Here is a 24,003-nt window from a genome sequence, read left to right as displayed (position 1 = left end):
ACAAGAGTGTATTCCACAAAGCAGAATTATCGTACTGATATGAATGTGTTGAAGCTTTAATATTTAATATATTCAGAATATCCCTCCACGTTGTTGATTGTCAATAAACAATATTTAACAAGAGTTCTTTCTAATTAAAATGTAAGACATCAGAGGTATAGTATTAGTTGATGATGAGCTGATCAGGAAGTCTGCAGCGCTCACATTGGTGCGGTTTAACATTGCTATTTGTTTATTTCACACTCTGCTCTATAATACGAGGCAGATCAAGTGACTTTGAAACCGTATAGATGTCACAACATCACTGCCCGTTGTGCCAACCTTTGCAAAAGGCCACAACCACTTTGTAGCCAACATCAAAGTTATTTGTGTGACTTTGGAGATAAGATACCGATCATCAACCAGAACATTCACATTTGAATCCGGTTAGTGACACATTGTATGAGTGCTAGATCACCGAGCAGGGCTGAAGCTACCATTAAAGCAGTGGTTGAGTAAACTGACAACCCCTTCACATATTTTATGGATAATTAATATAATATTAAATAAAATAAAATTAATAGTAAATACAGATTGATAAACTGTACAATTAACCCAAATAGTGAACACAATAACTGCAGGAGGTTTGTGTCAAATGAGCAATTTGAATGAATTTGGGGTGATTATTTCCTGTGAATATTGCTTCAGATATGGGTTTTCCTGATATTTACTTTTAATACAATTCTTAGTATTGTGTATTTTTACAATCATACATACTTAATAGGCTTCTTTAAATTCAGTGTTTTCTTCACAAAAATGAATGAAATGCTGAGATATAGACCTGCTGTATATATTACTGTATATACTTTTTAAAAAGTTGGGCCCAGCAACCTCCCACGCGTCTTTGGCGACCCCTAGTGAGGTTCCCAGTGCATTAAAGGATTTCAAGTCTTACAGAAAAGGACTGATTCACTTACACTGAAAGTACATTAGGAGAGGACATTTTAATGGCCAGTATGAACAGGAGGAATAATTACAACAAGCAAAAGAAAGAAAGTGTTTCAATGTACACACAAGCAGCTAACTGCTGTTCTCAAAGACAGATGTGAATAAATGTGAATCTATCCTCTAGGAACACCAAGGGTATGTCCTCTGTTATTTCTGGGAATGTGGTGGGTGTAACAATCTTAGGATGAGTTGGAGTTTCGAAGGTATTATTAATTATCTTGAAATGTGGCAAAAAAATATCCTAACTTTAACTAACTTTTTGGGCTACTCAGCAGAAAAAGGTTGTAAACGCAGAGGGCCACCCACCTAGAGCCGGGGTCTGTCCGAGGTTTCTGCCTCTTAAAAGGCAGTTTTTCCTTGCCACCATCGCCAAGTGCTGGCTCTTGGTGGGAACTGTCGGGTATCTGTAAATAGTTTTATAAGGAGTTCGGGCTAGACCTGCTCTATTTTGAAAAGTGTCCTGAGATAACTTCTGTTATGATTTGGCGCTATACAAATAAAATTGAATTGAATTGAATTGAACATAATCGCCTTATAGAGTTGATCTGTTGAACTAAGCTTAACTTTGCCTTTAGCTCTGGTTTGGTCTCCACCAACTCCTGAGGGAAACGTCTACATCCACAATGAGCGGGAAGATGTTTAAAAGCTCTGTAGAGCTAAAGGGAACTGCAGAGTCAGATGATCATTCTCTTGGTTCATCAATATGAGCATCGTAGAAGTAGTCACATGATCCATTGTTGGTATAAAAATATTAATTTATAGTCACATTAAACACATTCAAATGAAAATGTACAGAACATATGTAAAAGAATATGTAATTATTTGGTTGGGGGGATGGCATTGCAGTGGGGGAATCCTGGTTCTGAAATATTTTACCATCTGCAGGAGATTAAGAAACCTTTTTTTATATATATATATAATGGTGAAGTTGCTGCTGTCATTACTACACTATTGCTACTGCTACAAGTACATCCATTATTCAATATCATGGAAAGCAATAATACAAGGGGAGATACCTGCAAGCACTACTGTTTCTCTTCCTCCAATTGTTTTGCATGCAAATAAAGAACATACCTGTGGATGTTACCTGGGTGTTCCTTAAACTAGCCCCTCCTCTCAGGGAACACTGTAAGGTGAGTCATTTGAAACTCAGACCTCTTTGTTATTTACCTTGACAACAGTCTTTTCCACGTAATACGCATTGAAATAACGTCCTTGGTGCAGGTTGTTTATAGCTTTGGTGGACTACTGAACCTGGAGCACCTGACACGATGGAGAGGGAAATGACAGCAAACGCTTCTCAGTCTCTAACCTGTAATAATGGCAGTGAAAGGTGAGCTTCATGTTGATGTGGTGTTCTCTCTGACTGCATGTTCCTTCTTTATTTAACTTGTGGTTGTTTAATGTATATTCTTGTTGCTGACTACCAGTTATTTAAATCACCCTATCTCCCCATCAGCTCTTTGCATTTGTATTTTGTTTTACTTTTACAAAATGTTACTAAAAGACAACTACCAAGCTCAGTATAATATCATAGCTAAGAGCTGTTAAGTGGAAAATGTATGACATTTTCTGAAGTTACTTTTTAGATTGAATTGTACTTGTTGCTCCTAATCCCACTTGAGAGAAATTTAAAACTGTCTAATCATCCAGCCGGGGCATTTGATCTCCCGGCTACAGAAACCCGACCCAGCAGAGGCTGTTGTAGTGTCTGTCATCAGGGAATAGGAGAGAGAAAGAAGGGTGGGGAGGAAAGTGACCCAGCTGTCAGTCCTCCACAGTTGTGCTTTGTGCATTGTCATTCATACATGGTACTGGACTGTATGGATTTGCCCCAGCAGGATTGACCCCTATGGCTTTGAGAGACATCATGATTTTGAATCCTACAAGGAGATGATGAATGAGTATGTAGCCGTCCTCAACAGAAGGTCGATGAGATGGTCCAAGCTGCTGCAGGAGAAACCACACGTGGAGAAGAACTTGACAGGTACAAGTAACCAACACACCACTGTTTTGTTTTGGTGCCTCCTGATGCTGGTGTGTTTATGTGATGTAACTATAAAATGTGTTTTGGAAGTGAAAAGGTATGTGCGTAAAGGTGTGCCTAATGAGCACCGCGCCAGGATTTGGATGGCAGCTAGTGGGGCGCAGGAACGACTAGAGAGCAACCCGGCTTATTACCAGTCTCTGCTGGCCATGGAGCACGACGCCAAGCTGAAGGAAACAATTCACATAGGTGAGACAACAGACCTTTTTAAAGGAAGTGATTTTGACATGTCACAGTTGGAAAAGCACAGGTGTAAAGTGGTAAAATGATGGCTGAATTCCATGTAGCTGTTTCAGTTAAGGGTCCTGGTATTGTGCATGCTGGTTTACTGGATACATGAATTGTTAATGTTATTAATAAAACCTGTACTTTTCTACTACAGTGTCCTCAAACTGTGAGGCATAGAGCCACTGTAGGTGGGGTGTGGGAAAAAAGTGGATCAGTTAAATTAATTTTCTTGAATGAATGTATTTCACTAAAAATTAACTTGGATCGATATTACTCAGTTTTGGTTCCTCTATCATTGTTAGTGATTACAAAACAATGAGAACCACTTTCCTACTATGACAATAAGTCAAAAAGCCTACCCACTACCATCCACTATGCACCTTCGTATGAACCATCCATACCTCAGTTCGTATCGACACACAGGTCCATGTCAATACAATTCTTGTCATGTTTTTTGGCAGACATGCATAGGACCTTTCCTGACAACGTCCTCTTCAAGAGCAGAGCAGAACCGAGCCTGCAGAGGGCTCTGTACAATGTGCTGCTGGCCTACGGACACCATAATAAGGCGGTGGGGTACTGTCAGGTGAAGAGATGACGCTCCTCTCGTTTAACAAGATGTCTGTTTGCCTAAAGAACAGGACTGGCTTGTTCAATAATCATTTGAATACACATGTAGGAATAAATGTAGCATGACTTTCTGAGCAACATTCACTAATCTCTATCAGCTTCCTGCACAGGAAATTTCATTTTTATGTATACCTAAGTCACACAGCTTTTGGCCACAGGAGCAACCTGAGAACTCTTTGAACCAAATGAAGGCAGACCTTACTAACGTTACATCCTTACCTAAGCTTCTGGAAATGTGTTGCTTCAGCATAAATTCTGCCATGTATTTGGCTGGCTCTGTTTCTTCCAGGGAATGAACTTCATTGCAGGTTATCTCATCATCATCACCAAAGATGAAGAGAAGTCATTCTGGCTCATGGATGCATTGTTGGGCAGAATGCTCCCAGGTAGAGGTTTTTCTTTTATAATGCTCACACACACACAGTAGACCTTTTTGACAGCAGCCCTTTTGACATGGAATAGTAGGGTAAAGACAGGTGTTACCGATTATACTAATTGAGGTTCCACTCAGGTCACACTGGGTTTGTTGCTATTGTGCATGTTGGCTGCAGTACAGTAAACAAGCCTGTAACAATGGTCTGCATGCTTTCCTGTTTGTAAGGGAAGGAAAGATGAGATCTTATCTTATAAAAGTTACCTACTGCAGCTTTAAGGTAAATAAAAATATTTGTAGTAATGACAATAGCATTGTCGTCAATTGTACGTCATCTCCATAACAATTGCAGTATATAATAGTGCTTGCTCATGATAACCCCTAGTTAAGACTGTAGAGTGGTGGACCCAAGTTGGAGCCTTGCGAGAATTTCTGGACTAACCCAACAATCTGAAACATTAAGGTTTGATCTTAGAAACAGAAACAAAACCAGCTCCCAAGTGTGCTTGAAAGGCCGACCAACAAGTATCACTACTGCAGAGAGACAAAGGCAAACTCACCCACTTTGGGTTTATTGTAGACTACTACAGCCCGGCAATGTTGGGCCTAAAGACTGACCAGGAGGTTCTTGGGGAGCTGGTGAAGGCTAAAGCTCCGGCAGTAGGGCAGCTCATGGCCCAGTATCCCGGCATATGGACACTGGTGGTGTCACGCTGGTTCATCTGCCTCTTCATTGACGTACTCCCAATTGAGGTGAGGAAGAGTTGGGGTTTAATGGTAGAGACAAATGAGGAAATTGTGGTCATGTTGAAGCACATCATGTTACTGACTTCTTGTTTCTCGTACTTGCAGACGGTCCTGCGGGTCTGGGATTGTATTTTCTACGAGGGCTCCAAGGTTCTTTTCCGTGTTGCTCTGACTCTCATCATTCACAACCAGCCGGAGATCCTGAGAGCTCGCTCTTTGCCCGACGTGTGCGAGTGCTTCAAACAAATCACCTGTGGTGCTTTCACTCTGGACTGCCACACCTTCATGCAGGTACGATGACAAAAGACAGTCAGAGAAACAAATGAGGAAACACTGGCTGGCCAATGTTGCCCTTATGATGCTAACTATTCCCTCCAAACAGTTCTAATATCAGCCCAAAGTCTCCACCCACCACTGGAAAATCTTTGCATTAAGTCAGGGACATTAGAGCTGCAGCAATTTGTTTTTTCTTCATTATTGATTATTCAGATGAATATTTTGTTGATTAATTGGTTAATTGTTTGGTCTATAAAATGTACAAAAACATGTAATGCAGATCAAAAGTTCCTGAAGCTCTAACCCCAAATATGTACAGTAAAATACAAAAAAAGCAAGGAATCCACATTTAGGAGGCTGGAATTTGCAAATGTTTGGCATTTTTGTCTCAAAAAAAAAAGTGAATTGATTATCAGAGCAATTACAGTACTCACTACTGTGCTCTTTTTATTTTTTTAACTAACACAGCATCATCAAAATACACTACTGATTCAGTTATTAAACCAAATATTTAATTTATATCCCTGAGACTAGTGCACGTCACCTATTTCAAAATGGTTACCCTGAGATAGATTCACCACTTGCTCCTAATAGAAAACAACAGAAGAGAAAAAGGTGCATCTTCCCTGGGAAACATCTTTGACTCAGTGGGTCAGCTTGCACAGAGGATAACAGATTTACCAAAAGTGAACCGACAGATGTAACCCGTACATGGTGAAGAGATTCCTTCAGACAGTTTAGCCGGAGCTAGTTTATTATGGCTGAGCATGAAGCTTATTCTGCCTGAGGTCTTATAATGAATTACAGGCTTCATGTAAACACAGATTGGTGTGTATATGTCTTTAAAGGAATAATTTTAAACCTTAACCCTTTTCTGTTCTCTTACAGAAAATCTTTACAGAACCTGGCAGCCTGTCTATGGCAACTATTGATAAACTGAGAGAGAAATGTAGACAACGAATACTGGAGGAAGAATCTGGACATCCGTAAAGGTTTGGGTCCACCTTCTATTTGGGACTATCAGGAACAATTAACTACTACCAACATGGACATACTGGTGGCTTCTTGGTTGCTTCTATTAACTAATCCAGAAGACTGACGGATATCTAAAGGAAGCTTGTCAACTGATGTTTCAAGATCTTTTTGAACCTCTTTTGCTCATGGTCCCATGTTTGAGGATATTTCTGCTACTATAGATACTTCAAGATCATCCCACAAGAAAAGAAAGTAAAAGCTGTTTTTCTATTACTTGGACTTATAGTAGCATGACTTTGCTATTGTATGGGAGTGATAAAATTTGTTTTTACTGCAGAGAAATAGTTGAGTGTTTTATGGGGAAAAGAGAATGAACGTCTCTTACACTGCAACACTGATCTAACCATCCATTTCTCTTTATGAAGTAAAATGAGGTGTTTACAGTTCGCTGGGTCCTCATTTACAGAACCTTGTGTGTCACTTTTTATTGTTAACAGAAATTTAATGATGGGCCTAATCTTTTTCCTGATTTAGCTGACCTCAAAAATGCTTCTGCCAAACAAAGGTACAGGGAAGTGTTAACTTCAGTGTAAATATGATAGTCTTAAACAATAGTTCACTCTAAACCTGTAGCTCTATACTAAATTTAGACATCCCCCAGGACTGCTGAGTCGTAGAACAATCATGTCTCAAAAAGACAAAGACGACAATAGTTACCATCATATTTGTCAAATTATGGTAATAATGAATCGTACATTATTAACAGTTATTTGGTGTAACACATGAAAGCCAAATAAACAACTTAACATATTCTAGTATGAGGTAACATCAGTAAACAGCCTACAGCCAGACAACAGACCCCCTAACATAGACATGTAAAACAACCCCGAGGCCCCCCCTAAGAAAACATCGGTAGTCAATTTGTCTGTTTTTATCCATTTGCATCCCTTTGTAATCATTTTGTGTCATCTGTGATCGCTTATTTTAATCACATTTGGCCATCTTTTTCATTACCGCTTTAACACCTTTTGGCTCTGGAAGTAGTCCACAGTATTAAAATATTGTGGATCAGAGACCTGCTGGCCTTTATTCTCGCATCTGAATAATGACTGATATATAGCTCAAGGACATAAAACCTACTACCGAAGGTTTAACTATTTAAAAAGAGAATCTTTATTCAGATTGTTTTCCGAATAATGTTGTAACCTATGTTGTACCTACACTTCTAAAAAGTCCAAACAAAGACCAACCAGGAACAGGTTTGACTGCTGATGAATTGTATGAAGGCAAAACAAAAAATCAAACAGTCATTCAGTCACTTTTATTGTCCTCTCCTTTAGAAAACAGTTCAAACAATTCCATTAAAACCTTATTAAATCACTACATGGATATTTAGATGGGGGGGGGGGGCACATAAAAAAACACTTCTTCTACTACATCAAACAATGTGTATTTATGGTAGTAACAGTACATGAAGGCCATGTGTGACACAAAGAAAATGACCCAGACATGACAGCACACGGTGTCAGTGAGTGAGTGAGTGAGTATGTCTGTGGTATTGGCTTTACTTTAATCCCATCTATGTTACAGCTGGGAAGGCACTGATGAACACTGACCAGAGCATATTTGGCCACTTTAATCATTACATGGGGCTGTTTCTCCGGACTTTAGTGCAACTTCTTTCCCTTCAGCAACCAAAATCCCAAGTGGACCCACATTCAGGGGGAAGGAAAAACAAACAGAAACCACCCGGTGGACTGTAACACTTACAACAACAACATTATTACGTTCTGACAGTGATGTCCTGAGCTTTTTTGTCCACCTAAGACAGTACTGTTTTAGATTGTTTAAGCAACTCCTCTGTGTGTGTGTGTGTGTGTGTCTGTGTGTGTGTCTGTGTGTCTGTGTGTCTGTGTGCGTGTGTGTCTGTGTGTGTGTGTGTGTGTGCGCATTGTAACAGCAGAATCCAAAAGAGAGGCTACTCTCACTTAAACTCATACTTTGATATTTTGGGAAATTCATGTTCTTGCCTAGATTCAGAGGAGAACATCAATACCACTCTCATGTCTGTATGGTAAATATGAAATTACAGCACGGAGATGTTAGCTTAGCTTAGCATAAAGACTGCAAACGGGGAGACGCCAAGCCCGGCTCTCGCCAAAATCTGCCAACCAGCATCTCTAAAGCTCACGAATCAACACAAGGTATCTCTTGTTTAATCCTTACAAAACACTTTCTTTGTGCTAAAGTACGCTAACCGCTAGCTGGCTGTAGCTTCGTATTCAGCAAACATGAGAGTGGTGTCAAAAACTATTCCTTTAAGAAGGAAGTGAAAAAGGCCAAACTGCCCAAACATAATTATCTTACAAAGCTGACAACTGCACTTGTACTCTCCATACAAAATGTGTTCAGAACCTTAATGAGGGAGAGAAGTACCCATCATCACCAATCCCAGTGGACTAAATAAATCCCTACATCCGTCTTGGTCACTAACGAGACCCCTCACATATCCTCTTAATGAATGGGTTACTGTGTTTTTAGTCTGTTCCCTAAAATCTGCACTATTGGGCTTAATGCAGAGTTGCAATAAAAAAAAAACTGTCAGATCCCAACTGTCTGAAGTGGATTAAATTAAACAGCCTGAAATATTCCCTTTTACAATAACAAACCTCATTCAGGGCAAGGCCATTAAAAATGGCAACCCAAAAGCAGATAAATAAGAAAAGCTACAGCAGCAATTCCCTTAAATCCCTCAAAATTCCTTTCACAGAAATTATAAATAGTAAACTACAACTTGAGAACTCTCATGGACCTTCTGATCAACACCCATCCCCTGCTTCACATCGTACCATTAAAGAGATTTTTCCTCATTTCACTGCAATCTCCAAAAAGTCCCCCCCTTTTTTTCTATGAGCAGTCAGTTCAGAAAGAGCATATCAACCTCCACAAAGTGATAATGACTAGTGTTACCGATGAGGGCAAAGAACAGCACACACAAAGGCAGGGAGATGGTAGGATGGAGGGACAGAGGCGGACAGGGGTAGTTGGGTGGGGTGTTAAGTCTCGTAAAACAGTGGTTAATCTCAAGGGTGGGATAGTGCACTCTGGCCTCGCGGGAACATGAGAGTGACAAGTGACCTCAGATGGTCTGGTAGCCAGCATGGCTCCTCTTCCTGCCAATGAGGTAGGCTAAGAGCACGATGAGGACGAGACCTGCTAAAGCAGCTCCAACTATGATGGGGATCAACATGTCATCTTCGTCCAACTGGCATTCCTCAGCTGAGAGAGATAACAAAAAAACACACCAGATGGGAGAACTTAGAGCGAGAACGCAGTAGATGTATTTTATCACGCTCTAGCAGACAGAAGAGTTTTACCTGCTCCAAACTGATCTCCAGTGAGGCCGAAAGGCTGCACCTGCACCTGGAAGGTGTTGATGGACAGGTCCTGGGCCACATTCAGAGTCTGCTCCTCACGGCACATGTATGAGTACCCCAGGGTTCCCCGCAGGTAGTCCAGACTGCGGTTACGGGCCGAGAAGGGCTCTAAAGCAGAGGACAGCACGGGGAGTGATTACAGGGAGGAAGAGGGGTACGGTTAAACAAAAGGAACAGAGACAGGATACAGAGTGAGAAATGTGAAAACTGATTTAAAACAAAGGAGATAAACTTTAGAGGAGGATGACGTCTGATTTAAGTTTTTTTTCTCTGGCATAGAGAATTTAAACCTTGTTTTGTTAAAGACCTGATGATCGCAACAGTAATTGCACCCATTTTACAATAAGAGCAACTGTTGAAGCAACACAATCACTACAGGTGGGCTAATTGAAAATATAACATGATTCATGTTGCTAGCAAAACGTTGTAAGTGTGTTACAGACTGAATTGCAGGACCGCTGCAGGAGAAAGAGAGCGATGGAGGCACAACCAGGTTAACGATTTTGTCGATGGCGGTCAAAATGTAGATGATGTCGTTGGATCACGACCTCTCTGACACAGTTTCAACACAAACTCAATATTTCATAATTGGCAGGATTTATTGCAGGGCTGCTGTATTAGATTACATCATATCATACGGATGTTCCTGTTTTTCTAGTATTTCAGAGTAGATTTTAAGCACCGCGGTGTAGAAAATAATCAGCTTAGATGTAACATATAAGGGAGTAAAGTAAACTGTTTCCTGTGTAATATTTAGTAAATATTTTAACACCAAATCAAAGTCAGTGATTGAGATACACAATAAATATAAAACACACAGTTAGGATCCATATACGTCCCATATGGATCCTAACTGTGTGTTTATATTTATTTTCCTTATATTAGAGTGAGTTACAGCTGTTGTGTCAACCTTTCCTTTACTTTGAGCCAACAAAAACCCTGATTACATTCATAAACCGATGAGGATCACAGGATAGGATGGTGTTTATTATACTCGTATAGATCCTGGCAGATAAAGTGCACTCACCTTTCATGTCTGGCCAGAGCGCTGACAGAGACACCTCGCTCAGGTGGTACTTATTGGACGTAGTATTCTGGAGAAAAACAGCAAGACCACCAGAAGTCAGTGAAACTACAAGAAAAGCAAGTTTACCTCAAGCTCCAGCTGCCATCTAGTGGCAGTTTCAGGAAGCACAGGGTGAAAATAAAAAGCAAGAAGCTAAATGTCACAAGGGGGGGGGTTCTATAACGTGGTTGTGATGAAGGCAGATACAGTGTCTTACCAGGCTGAAGAAGAAGGTGAGGTTGGTCTTCTCTGCATCCGTTGTGAGCCGCAGGGAGGCGCTTTCTGAGTCACATGATCCAGAGCTTACTGTCACATTGGGCTGAAGGTTCACGACGTCCTGCACCGTCTGCAAATCAATGGTGGAACATTCAGCATTTCAAACCTGTTAAGCCTGTGTCTGCAGTGTTCAGACTGTTGAGTTTTTGTGTTCAGGCACCTTATTCTGGGAGACAGAGCTGAAGGTGATGTTGAGCTGGAGACCCATGGATGCCAGTAAACAGGTAGTACCATTGCTGCTGGTGACGTGGTAGATTCCTTTCTCGGGTCTGCCGGGCTCCTTGTGCGGTGCAGCAGTGGTCTGGGCAGTTGTGGGCGGGGCAACAGTAGCAAAACCCTGGTGCAGGACGGCAGCTGAAGAGGGTATTCAGTTATGAGGGTAGTGTTACAGAGATGAAAGGGGTTCAATACTAAATAAATAAAAAAATAAATACAGGGTTTCTGCAGGGTTCACAAAGTTAAATTTAAGACTATTTAAAAACCACATAGAATGCAATTCAATACCATACTGGTCAAAGTATGAAGGTATGATGGAAAACCAGGACAGACAATTAGGCCATTTCAGTAGGCCTTTTAGGAAGCTGCTTCAGTACCTCACAGCAATATAGAATAATAACTAATAACTCCTAATGATATAATTAATTAAATTAAAGCCACCTGAACCCAGATCAGTGGCAGAAAATGGATGGATTAACCAACCAATGAAAAATTATGAATTTATTTAAGTTCTTGCTTAAATCGACACTTTTTCCCATTATAAGATAATGAGCCTCGTACTGTAGACAGCAGCAGCTCTGATGGTGCTGACTGCACAAGAAAAGGATAAAAAAACAGCCTCCTGCACACACAATCCAACTTTTAGTTGATAGGAGTCTAACTTCTCCTGACAGCCTGCAATTGGATACAATAACATTTTATAAGTAACAATTACTGTCTACAGCAGGCAAGAGAAAATATTCAACACTTAACTTTATTAAATTTAAGACTCATCGATTATATATAATTTTAAATGTTAGGTGTTCAACTTCAAATAACGTGAGGTGACGTCAGCAGGAGCTCTACACGGCGTTACATGAGCCCTTAGACACACAAAATCAATCTTAGAGAGTCAGCATTGCCAAACTCTTTGTGGCTTTATTTCTAAAAAGTGAGTAGCAACAAATTTAGCGACTCATTGAGATCACCAGGGATAAGAAGAGAAATATAATTATATGCATCATTTTGTAATTCATTCCCAAGCACTCTGCTCAGAGTAACTGTAGTATACGTGGTCTCTCCCTCTCCTCTTGTGCTGCAGGCAGTGAATAGGTGCGACAGGTGGGACTTGTTTGACCTCTCTCTCTCGCTTACTCTCCAGATCTCTGGATTAGGGCGCTCCTATAGCTTGTAAATATTGAAGTAGTTTGTTTGATCTTCTGCCTCCCTCTGTAGATTTTTTAAAAACAGTAACTGTGACTAAAAGAATTATAAAATGATTGTGGCCAAACACAGAGTGCACTTCTAGTGTTTTATGCAGATAGACATGTAGAGAACAACTAGCAGGACTTCCACGGCAGACCAGAGTGAGTCAATGAAGTGATACAAGTTACTGAAACAAAGTTATTAAACTATATTCATTATGTAGAAGGAAAAAAACAACTTCAGGTTTGGACAATGGCCGTTAAGTCCGGGGCCGTTGAAAGTAGAATTTGGGACAATTGTGAGACATTGAGGAAAAAAGTTAATTTTGAGCCTTGACTAGGACAAGTTCAAAAACAAGCATGTCAAGAAAAAAAATGTATACAACCCGATCTCGCCATTACATTTTCACCCAGTATTTTTAATGCATTTTCGTTCTCCTCATTGCGATCGCATCCCGGTCCTTCAGAGCAAAAGCTGGGCCTGAGTCGCAGCCTCTCTCTGGTTTGTTTGCATAGCCACAACTAACGGGGTGAATAAAGGGATTATTTCTACCAAACCAGCCTTGGTGATTGTTGGAAAGACTAACAAAGACCCATTGTTTTGGTCTGAGATGCTGGTGCTCTAGTGCGCCATCAACTGTCAAGTGGATTTCATACACTAACATTTAGGGGGATCAAACAAAACCTTTGACCGAACACCTTCCCTGTGCAGGAGGATGTGAGAGTTTAACATAAGCTGCAGTGGGAAAGTTCCTCTGGGCTCACCTTAAATCTCAGTTTCAGACGCAGACAGATCAGATGGTTTCGTGAGATCCCAACTAGTTTGGAAGCCATTCGCAGTCCAATATGCAACCACGAGTGTGATGTGGAAACTTGAAACCTCCTTTGCACTGAACACTGAACATTGACTTTTCAGTGAAGTAGGAGACATCTTGTGTGTAGCCATTTTGAAATGGAACAAACCCCATATCAGACAAATTATTATTAGAAGCAGACTATTTTATACGTCTTGAATCAGCATCACAGAGTTTGATGCATTTATTACTTCCCACCACTATTAATAGAAACACCTCCATTTTGATTATAGATTACCATGAATTTAAATGTCCTACACTCTCATTTCTCCACTTCTAGTCTCCCATGTAGTAGGACAGCAGGACAAAGGACAATAACTAGTGAACAGGGGCTTTAGGATTCAACCTCTGTGACTGACTGAACAGCCGCAGACTGAACTCACAATGACGCAAACTAGCGCCACAGAGACGTGAACTCAGCAGAATTACAGTCCAACTATCCACACAGCATCTATGAGTTAAAACACCAGCACAGCCTCATTTATCCAGCATGTAAAGGGTCTGACAACCTATGCAGAATACCCTACATGTCGGTGTATTGATTAGTTAAACACACACACACACACACACACACACACACACACACACACACACACACACACACACACACACACACACACACACGTTTACCCACCCAGCCCCTCTGGTTGAGGGCAGGTGTGACCTTATTGTTTTGTTCTCCAGGTATTTAATGATACATAAACCGGGATCAATACTCACCTAAAACCAGCTGTAACGTTACACCCAGGCACCATGACTGAACACCGCCGATCTGAGACATGTTTTTTCCTTTTGTTTGTGTCGGGTTTTCAGTCCCAGCTGCTCGTCAGTGAAATCACAGCAACACAACAACAGACAGGGCGCCGCTAGCTTACTGAGCTAGCTCTGTGGCTAGGTGTTGTGCTAGCTAGGCTAACGTTAGCGTCACAAACAGACAGCAGGAGGAGGAGGAGGAAACTCAAACTCTGATTACTTTGAGGTGATGAAGAGATGTTCTCGTTTCTGGTTGTAAGATTAAACTTATTTTGTGTCTGTCTGTCTGTGAATGCCAGTCGCGAGGTGAAGTTGCTCTCGACTGTCACACTTTAACGCCGCTGCACAGACTGACGTCACGATCATGTGACACAGGAGCTTAAGAAACACCCAGAAAGTCACGTGGTGAACAGCAGCGACACACACACACACACACACTCACACACACTCACACACACACACACTCACACACACTCACACACACACACACACACACACACACACACTCACACACACACACACACACACACACACACACACACACACTCACACACACACACACTCACACACACTCACACACACTCACACACACACACACACACACACACACACTCACACACACACACACACACACACACACACACACACACACACACACACACACACACACACACACACACACACACACACACACACACACACACACACTTATTTCATGTAGAAGAGTAGTTTTATGTTCGTGTGTGTTCTTTACATTACTAACGTTATATATAAACTAATATGCTGATATGAGATCAGACACTCTTCTACGAGTCAGAGGGAAAACTGTTGTAGTTTTTACTCCAAAAAACAAATAAAATACATTGTTAAAGGTTAAACAGAGATCTCTGAACTTTTTGGCTTGTAATCTCTTTTATAAAATCTGTTTTTAGTCATGTTTCAGATGTTTATGAGTTGTTATCAGTTCCACTAAATAAACATTTCCCTTCTAACCTTATCAGATATTTTCATTTAAAGGACCAGTGTGTAGGATTTAATGTCTAGTGGTGAAACTGAATATTGCTCCTCATTCAAGTGTTTAAAAGAAACTACTAAATGTGAAAGCTGCTTTTTAGAGCCAGTGTTTGGTTTGCCCCTTACGGGCTACTGTAGAAACGTGGGGGTTCAACATGATGGACTCCATGGACCTGTGGCGTCTGTAGATAAACAAGGCTCCTTCTAAGGTAACAAAACAACAATTCTTATTCTCAGGTGATTATTGTACACTAATAAGGACGGGACGATATGCGATATTATCACGTACAGCGATAAAAACAAGATCCTTTTATTGTGGCGAATTTCCAATATTGTGATAATTGTGAATAATTGTGAATATCCTTACATGGTTAGACTTGAAACAGCTGTCTAGCTCACCAGCATACAGTCTGATATTGATTTCCTGATTTACTTTGAACAAGGGTACAAGGGGTAGCCAGCATCCTTCCAGGCAGTCCAAATTCCTAACCCTGTCAGCAGGGCTGAAGGCTCGGCTTCCCTGTTGTATCCCTCACAAACTTAAACTGGATGTGTAGAAATAGTATAGATCAGGAGACGAGGTGCCTTATCTCTGTGATGCAATAAATATGTGTGTTTCTTAACAAGGTGATTCCTGTATGTTTTAGTGCCATTTGAAAAGTATAAAGTATATTTTCAGGATTATCGTGATAATATCGTAATTATTTTGGCCGAGATAACAGTGACACGAAATGTTCAAATCGTCCCGTACCTACTAGTGAAAACACATTCACTCAAGTTCTGTATTTAAGTAGAATTATGAGTTACTTTAACTTTACTTGAGTGTGTCCATTTTAACCCCTTTTTAAATCACTGCTTTTTGACAGCTTTACCACATTGTCTGGTTACTTTGCAGATTAAGATTTTACATACAGGACATACGGATGTTTGTACATTATGGCAAGATATATAAGATACAAAATGAATGTAAATAGTTTTGTTGGCTCTGCCCCTCACAGGATGATACTCACTTGATTTAACTAACAGAACAGGGGTCCAGAAGTTTGGATGTGGGCATCTAATTAAAGGCTCCTGAGGTCAGGCCTCAGTCAAACATTTTACACACCAGTGTAAAATGAAGTCTCCTCTCTGTGCAACTTAAGCTGGCCTCACTCATCAGCCTGCTGGTTCAATAGTTTCCTGAAGTGTCACAGATCAGTGTGATTATGCAACTTGAGACACGACACTTTGGAAAGATGCAGAGGTCTCATGTCTGTAACCCTCTTCCTTTGCGCAGACACACACTAACATTTAAGTATCATAGGGGCAACCTATCTTTTGACCTTTTGGGCACACAGTTACTTAAACTGGCTGTAACTGGCTACAAGTGTCAGATCAGTCTTTCTGCAGGCTGCTGTTGGGATGTTCACATTTTACTCTAGTTGACTGTAAACCAACAGGAAATTTTTGTACCTCATAATCTGCACAATCAGATTTTTACTCTCTTGATAACCTGTGGTTTAGTTTGCCTGCCAGTGACACAGGTTGCATTTATATAGTTTGTGCACCCCAGTAAAAGCCTCGGAAAATTCAGTTTAACTGACTTCTGCAATGTATCTGTAAATGTCCCAGCGTTATAAAGGATCAGTTCACATAAACGTTGTTGCCTATTTTATAATCTAGTACTGCTATAATTTGTAATATTACATATAGCAAGTTGTTTGAAGAGAATCCAGCAATATAAACCTTATTTTAACCACTACTATTTATTCATAACAATGCTATAATGCAGTCATACGCAGATGTAAGGGCATTTATGTTGTATATTAAAACTATAACTCCTCTTATGAAGCATCTTTAACTGGTGTATAAACAGGTTGATAACAACATTTAACATAGCTGTAATCTTGTATAATGAATGACTCTGAACAGTATCTTATAAAGAATTTGTCACAGATAAAAAGGAAATTCTCAAACGTTATCAAACATTAATAAAAACAGCTTATAGATGTTGTAAAAATTCATAAAGAAACACTTAAATCTCTTCTTATGTATGCTTATAACTAAACTATAGTGGTATAATGTTCTATAAACCATCTATTATAATTGATTTAATATTGAATGTTAAATAGGGGAGTAAAAATAAAATGTTAACCACAAACTAGAGATATCAATGGTTGTTCATTCAGGTTGGTTGTCCCAGTTAAGATTGACCCACCTTTTATCACAGCACCCACCCAACATCTGTAACTGTGTGGGTTTGTTTAAAAAAAGGTGACCTGATTGTACACGTAAGCCACCCTGCTTGTTATATCTCATGAGTGATGCCTGGAAGAATACATTTTGTCAGGTTTTTGGGGGGAAACAGTTGAACACAACGCAGTCAGTGAGACTTACTGTGGGTGTTGAAGGTTGTATGATGCTTTGAAGTTCACACAGCCAGCGTCTCAGTCCATTGGCAGGTAGTGAGTTCAGCCACTTCCTGTGATCAGAGTGAGGGGGAAACAAGAACGAGGCAACCAGAAAACAACCAGGAGAGAGAGAAAGAAAACCTTGTTTCTACACACAGACAGAAAGAGAGACAAGGTGGGAGAGACATGGACGCACAGAGGACAGGTGTGTTTGTGCTGTTTGTGCTCCTGGTGCCGGGTTCCTGTAAAGGTAAGTGGCGCAAATACAAAGCAGAAATTTTGTGTTTTCTTTGAATTTAAAAAAAAGGGCTGAATTGTTTTCATATGTGCTCAGGGACAATCATATCACCTGGTTGGTGTTGGACAGGAGTCAGTAGGTGTTAGGGGACTTATGTTGAATTTATTATATTTATGCACTGATGTGAAAATCTTTGCCGTCTTCCGTAACATTGACCTTCTCTGCGCAGAGAACACACTGCACTCAGCCCTTTAAATACTTTAAATCACTTGTTCACTCACTTTTTTGGAGAAGTAATATCTATACAGAGCAGTACACATGAGACCACCTGTCTGATTCCTGCATTGCAAAAGAGCAAGAGAGATTAGAAGAGATATTTTCTGCACACAGCATTATCTGATGGAAAACGTAGAGCTATTTTAGGTCTTCTTACAAGGCATGGAAATTAAGACATGGAGAATAATTACATTTTCCATTTAGGGTTATAAAAATTGTTTTCTATATTTGAAACACAGGAAACAAAAAAATACACCATTGAAGATAAACATAATGTTTATTGATCTTAAATTACTGCAGAGGCAGTTTGGTTGTTCCATTCTTCTTACTCTGCCTTTTATAAGGTGTCTTGGTATAAATAATTCCATATGTGTCTGACTATAATGTACTTTCTTTCCTTTGGGTTTAACTTGAGAAGTTTGAGATTTCATGAGTTGAAGTTTGTGTGCATTTGATGTTTCCCAGACCTTTTCTTTCATGTCGTAGTTAGGAGGGGTTGTGAAAAAATATTTTCAAAATGATCAAAAACCACTTTCATGTCCTGCCATGTATTTAAGTGGGGTTCATCATGATGAAGGGATTACAAGAAGGCATGCATGAATAAATAATTTCCCTCCGCATTTAAAAACACTAAAGGTGAATTTCCACTGTTTCGTTTTTCCACAGCGACTCACGATGTTAGAAGATAAAACATTGAAACTCCCACAGCAGAAAAAATCACTATATTGTGTGTTTGTGAGAGTTGCTGCCTGGACATATAAATGTATTCACAACTTTGCTGCGTACTTGTAATCTTGTGACATTTAGATTTCCAAGATAATTAATTCCTATTAGCTGATGATATCTTGCTTTATATCAAAGAATTTCAGATACGTATTTATTATATTCGTCAGACTGAGTTAGCAACAATTACTAAATATTAATCAGGAAATGTTGGCTTTACCAATGAAGAGAGCAATTAAAGTACAGTACACACATACGATCAATGAAACTCCACACTGTCTGACAGTAACATATTGATTGTGTAATAGTTTGTTCCAGCTCATCATTAACATATCACGTTTGTTTTTGGAAGATTTGAGATCTCCAGTAGAATTTGAAATAAAATTTTGAGAGTTTGAACAATGTTTGGCTGCACATCATGACTTTGTAGTAGGCCGCTCCTAGTTTGACATTTTGGGAAATATACTTATGAAATATACTTATAATAGGCGCTTTCTTTTTTGTGTTCGGGGGGAGTATTTTTATTGCTTTTACTGGATGAGATAAGCAAAGAAACCCGACCAGAAAGAGGGACACAGGGGGTCGGGGGACGACAAACAGCAAAGCGAACCCGATGCGGCGCGGAAAGGACCCAGCTCCAGGACATGGGTGGCCCAGGGAGAGTTGGATACCAGTCTTAAATATGTCTGCTGCTGCCAAGAGCTGGTTAGCTTATCTTAGCACAAAGACTGTAAACAGGGGAAACAGCTCGCCTGGATTTGTCCAAAGGTAACTCAATGGGGCCAACCAGCATCTCTAAAACTCACGGATCAATAGTCAGGCTAGCTGTTTACCCCTGTTGTTGTCTACAGTCTTCATGCTAAGATAAGCTAACCAGCTGCTGGTTGTAGCGTCATATTTGGTGGGCAGACATGAGAGTTTATCAGAGCTTCTTATCTCTCTGTAAGAAAGCATGCAAGTGTGTGAAACTTCTAAACTCGATGTTCAGCCAGATGTTGTTCAAACCCACATTTTAAATTCTACTAGAGATAGAATTTCAGGTTGAATTCGGGGGAAATGTGTAGAATATAATGCACAATATTTATCTTTTATGAAATGCCGCAGCCTTAAAAAAAAACAGATTTGGGTTTATCTTTGTACTAAACAGCTGCAAGCAAGATAAAGCAAAGCTGAAAGGTGAGCTCAAGAGTTTTCATTTTGAGTGGGTTAATAACTATAATTACACAATTTGCCTTTTTAAAGATTAAAAATAGTAGAAACAAGAAAAGTTACATCCTGAAACAACTTTAGTTGATCAAACTTTGATGGGAAATTATAGCTTCAAAGAATCACCATCACTGGCTTCGTTGTCACAACATGACTTCTGTTCCAACCGCACACAGAGATAAACAAGCCTCAACCTCAGAGCACACAGGAAGACACTTAATTCACTGAACTGCAGATATGTAGTCTCTTCTTTCCTGTTTCAGGGGTCTTACTCAATTCTCTCATGTGCCTCTCGCTATAGTACTTTTTTTCCTCCATCCTATGTTGCTAAATGGACATCCTGTATGTCATTTAACGGATTATCTCTCTCTCTCTCTCTCTCTCACACACACACACACACACACACACACACATTATATAAGGTGTAGTCCATAAACTGCTCCTACTTGTTTACTTGTTCTCTCCAATGTAATGTAGAATGATCTAAGCACACATATAGCTTTCATTTAAATATATTTTTGTTAAATTCTGATTTAGTTGTGTTGTTTAAATGGTGCTTTATCTGAATAGCGTGTCTCTTGTGCTGCTGTGATGTGAAGTCTTATCTTGTACTCTTACAAGTAAATTTTCTGCACTCAGTTTTTTTTACTTAAGCAAAAATAAACAACTATTAGCTGGAAAATTGATAAAAGTTAGTATTTAAACAGAACAGAAACAGATAAAACATAAATAAAAAATTTCCCCAAAACTGGTAATACAAGGTTTTTGTTCATTGTGATCAGTGAGGATACAGATATTAATACATATATAGACATATTACTGATACCCAAAAGTATTCAAAGCTTTAATTCCAAATGATATAAATACTTATTTCAAAGTAAAAGTCATGCAATCAATGTCCTACTTATGTAAAAGTTTTTATCAAAAGAATTATCAGCAAAATGTACATAAAGTATCAAAGGTAGAGAAATTGTTTCTTTGATGGTGTTTTATTGTGTAAACATTATATATGATTTTCTAAAAATCTGCCATTGCAGAATGATGTTATGTTATATTGAATTTATAATTTTTACATTTTTTATTTATATCAACTTGTTTAAAAATGTCCTTGAATTGAGTGTCTGTAATAGGACAATTTACTGCTCTAGAATTAAATGAAAATGTACATTATAGAAAACACTCAGAGGTTGGAAAATTCTTACAGCACTTTTTAAAGAAAATAAGACTTAGAGGACACATCATATTTTATAAACCTAACATATGACATGTTCATGGTCCTAGTATTGCTGGCTCACCTACTGGGACATTTTGTTAATGTTATTAGTAAAACTTTTATTTTTAAGTCAATGTGTGAAAAAGGTCTACGAGGACTTTAGGGTTGCACTTATTATCTTTACATATTCATAGATATTTGCACAACTCTTGGATACACAACAACATATTGTTATGCATAATGTTCATAGCTTTTGTTAATATTTTTGTTATGTTTTTTTTATTTAATTTCGTTTAAACAGTTATTTTACTGTTGAAAACAGAAAGACTGCTGTGGTGACATGAATTTGGCTGCTGGGGACAGACACTTATCTTAAATTCTATTATCTCTTTAGATACAGATCTGCACACTTAAGCAACTGGTATCTCTGTCAGATAAAAGTGGTGGATTAAAATGAACATTTCTCTCTGAAATGTTTGTGGTGGACAAGTGTCACAACATAAAATCATTGAGTGTACTTTTATTTACCTCCAACATCTGCCTGCAGTTAAATAACTGTCTTCTCTGTTTTTCCTGCAGATGCTTTTTTCACTGAGCCGGTCACCTGCTATTTCCTGGACGGGATCCTGATTATTTACTGCATCATTGCCACGGCTTTCTATTACAGAGAAAAAGTGAGTTACAGCACGGGAAGTGCACGCAGGCTTCAGGGTCACCAGACTGGGGCTGTAAGGACAGTTAGTGGATTGTTTAGTTGACTGACAGGAAAATACTTGATGACTCATTATTCTTTCGAAATGTATAAATTCCTGATTAAGGCTTCTGTGCTTGTTTCTCTCTGTTTTCACATTGGTAAACAATTTAAAATAGCCATTTTAAGCAGGGCTGCAACTATACAATTCATCTATTTAAAAAAGTGTCCATCACACCTTCCCAGAGTGCCAAGTGACATCTTCAGATTGTTTGTCTTATCCAACCAACAGTCAAAAGCCCAGTTTATTTCACTAATTTAATTAAAAATAATATAAAACAGAGAAAAGCAACACATCCTGACATCGACTAATTTGAAGACATAAGTTTGAACTTTTGTTATTTGTCAACATGAAAGTTACTGAAAGATCCAATAAGTTGCAGACATGTATATGATATATATATGATACACATACGTATATATTTATTGTATTCATTTATAAAATGTTTGTTATATTTTCTTCTTGCTCTCTATAGTTTTCCTACGTCCCACCTGTGGCTGATGCGTCTGTAAGTCACATCATCTCCCTCAGTGTCTTTATATTTGACAGTGACTGCTCATGAGGACCAATGTCACTGATTATTGATTGACATATTGTACATGTTTATGTGATAAGCTTATTTAACTTTTTTTTGTGTCTAACTGACTAAACAGGAAGAGAATGGAGGCATTTACCAGGTGAGGAGGACTCCCACACCACTGATGATGTCTAACTCTGCTGTGACGTATGTGTTTATAATGTCATATTTCCTCTCTAGGAGCTGGAGAGACCAAAGGATGCTGATCCTTACCAGGTGCTTGAACCATTAAAAAAAAAGGTAAGTCGCCTTCTCTGCCCGTGGACACTTTTGAAGGTCGCATTCTCGCCTGTTCATGGCACCTAACTGTTCATTATTATGTCGTATTTTATCTCTAGAAAAAAGCTGTCAAGAAAAAGAAAGCAAAGGTAAGATCATTTACTCACTCAAAGTCTCTTTAATGTTAAACTAAATAAGCTTCTTACAGTTGTGGGATATGTAACAGGAAATATGTTTGCTCCTCAAAATACATTTAATCAACATTGTTTCGGTCTATTAGTAAGTAGATGATGCTTATAATCTCAAACCATCTTTAAATAACAGTAACAGGTGTAACTGATAACATTAACAATGGCTCTGTTCTGTTCAAGTGGCCCACTAAGTCATGACAGTGAGCCAGCGTGAACAATACCAGGACCCTGAAACTGAAGCAGCTAAATGGAATTCAGATATCATTCACTTTATTATTTACACCTGTGGTTTTCCTACTGTGACATGCAAAATGTTGTCTGTGAAAAAGGCTTATTAGAGAGAAACTTTACACAAAAACTACATTCATAGTTCTAGAAAGACAGTCTGTCGCAATGTTATTTATATTATTATTGTGAATAAAACAACAAACCGGTAGGATGCTACGACTGCACCAATTATGGTGATCATGAGCTATCTGTAGTCACTGTGAATTAAAACATGCAGACTCCTCCGCCCCTGATGTCACGAGATAGAGAGCTGCAATCGATGCAGAGCTTTAACTTTGTCTCTCCCGTCTGCAGCCGACCGAAGCTCAGGGGGATAAAGACCCTTATGAATCATTGATCACCGGTACTTCAGCACCACCACCACCACCTCTGTCTCCCTGATGATGTCCTGCATGGCCTCTCCCGTGTCAAGAGACAGCAACACTCAAAGATCTGAAACAATTAATTGATTAACAGATTAATCAGCTAATATTTTGAAAATCAATTAATAGTAAATATTTGTGTTTTAGAAAGTTTGGACAAAAAGAGTAATTTTTAAGACAACCCTGGGCTTTCAGTATATTGTAATGAGCCTGTTTTTATTTACATCATATTTCATTTGTATTGTATTAATCAAAAATAATGTTGTGTTAACTTTGCTGTAAGCTCATAAACTCTTAGAGATTAAACTCTTTATTTCTGCATTTACACATCCTCCACACATTGCTTTGCTACAGTACAGCCATGTTAGTGGCTACATGAGGCGGTAATTAGGAACAGCACTGGCTAACGTGCTAATGCTAACAATGACGATGTTAGCATGCAGGTGTGTCAGGTTATTTTAGCATACCAACATTTACCAATTAGCACGAAACACAAAGTACAAGC

At 39.2% G+C, this 24,003-nt stretch overlaps 3 protein-coding genes across 5 annotated transcripts; 2 read left to right on the top strand and 1 right to left on the bottom strand.

Annotated features, from left to right (window-relative positions):
• The first annotated feature begins 2,154 nt into the window (after positions 1-2,154).
• On the top strand, positions 2,155-6,731 carry grtp1b (growth hormone regulated TBC protein 1b). 3 transcript variants are annotated; one of them, XM_051404952.1, is made up of 8 exons: positions 2,155-2,320; positions 2,826-2,974; positions 3,065-3,223; positions 3,724-3,848; positions 4,182-4,278; positions 4,846-5,018; positions 5,118-5,303; positions 6,177-6,709. In XM_051404952.1, the coding sequence occupies exons 1-8, from the start codon at positions 2,259-2,261 to the stop codon at positions 6,276-6,278; spliced, it is 1,053 nt and encodes a 350-aa protein (XP_051260912.1). In that variant the 5' UTR covers positions 2,155-2,258; the 3' UTR covers positions 6,279-6,709. The 3 variants fall into 3 exon arrangements, with proteins under 3 accessions (XP_051260912.1, XP_051260911.1, XP_051260910.1); XM_051404951.1 differs by having other exon boundaries at positions 2,829-3,223; positions 6,177-6,731; XM_051404950.1 differs by having other exon boundaries at positions 2,826-3,223; positions 6,177-6,731.
• Positions 6,732-7,569: 838 nt separating this feature from the next.
• On the bottom strand, positions 7,570-14,423 carry lamp1b (lysosomal associated membrane protein 1b). The gene is made up of 6 exons (XM_051404956.1): positions 14,017-14,423; positions 11,203-11,396; positions 10,984-11,112; positions 10,728-10,794; positions 9,641-9,808; positions 7,570-9,542 (listed from the first exon to the last, which is right to left on the bottom strand). The coding sequence occupies exons 1-6, from the start codon at positions 14,075-14,077 to the stop codon at positions 9,403-9,405; spliced, it is 759 nt and encodes a 252-aa protein (XP_051260916.1). The 5' UTR covers positions 14,078-14,423; the 3' UTR covers positions 7,570-9,402.
• Positions 14,424-17,357: 2,934 nt separating this feature from the next.
• On the top strand, positions 17,358-23,823 carry cd247l (CD247 antigen like). The gene is made up of 7 exons (XM_051404957.1): positions 17,358-17,703; positions 21,689-21,783; positions 22,337-22,369; positions 22,515-22,538; positions 22,619-22,678; positions 22,777-22,806; positions 23,431-23,823. Exons 1-7 carry the CDS (start codon positions 17,640-17,642, stop codon positions 23,515-23,517), a joined length of 393 nt encoding a protein of 130 aa, XP_051260917.1. The 5' UTR covers positions 17,358-17,639; the 3' UTR covers positions 23,518-23,823.
• Positions 23,824-24,003: the final 180 nt, after the last annotated feature.

The sequence above is a fragment of the Dicentrarchus labrax genome, unplaced genomic scaffold, assembly GCF_905237075.1.
Source record: "Dicentrarchus labrax unplaced genomic scaffold, dlabrax2021, whole genome shotgun sequence".
Taxonomy (NCBI): Eukaryota; Metazoa; Chordata; class Actinopteri; family Moronidae; genus Dicentrarchus; species Dicentrarchus labrax.
This window is presented reverse-complemented; position numbering and strand designations above follow the sequence as displayed.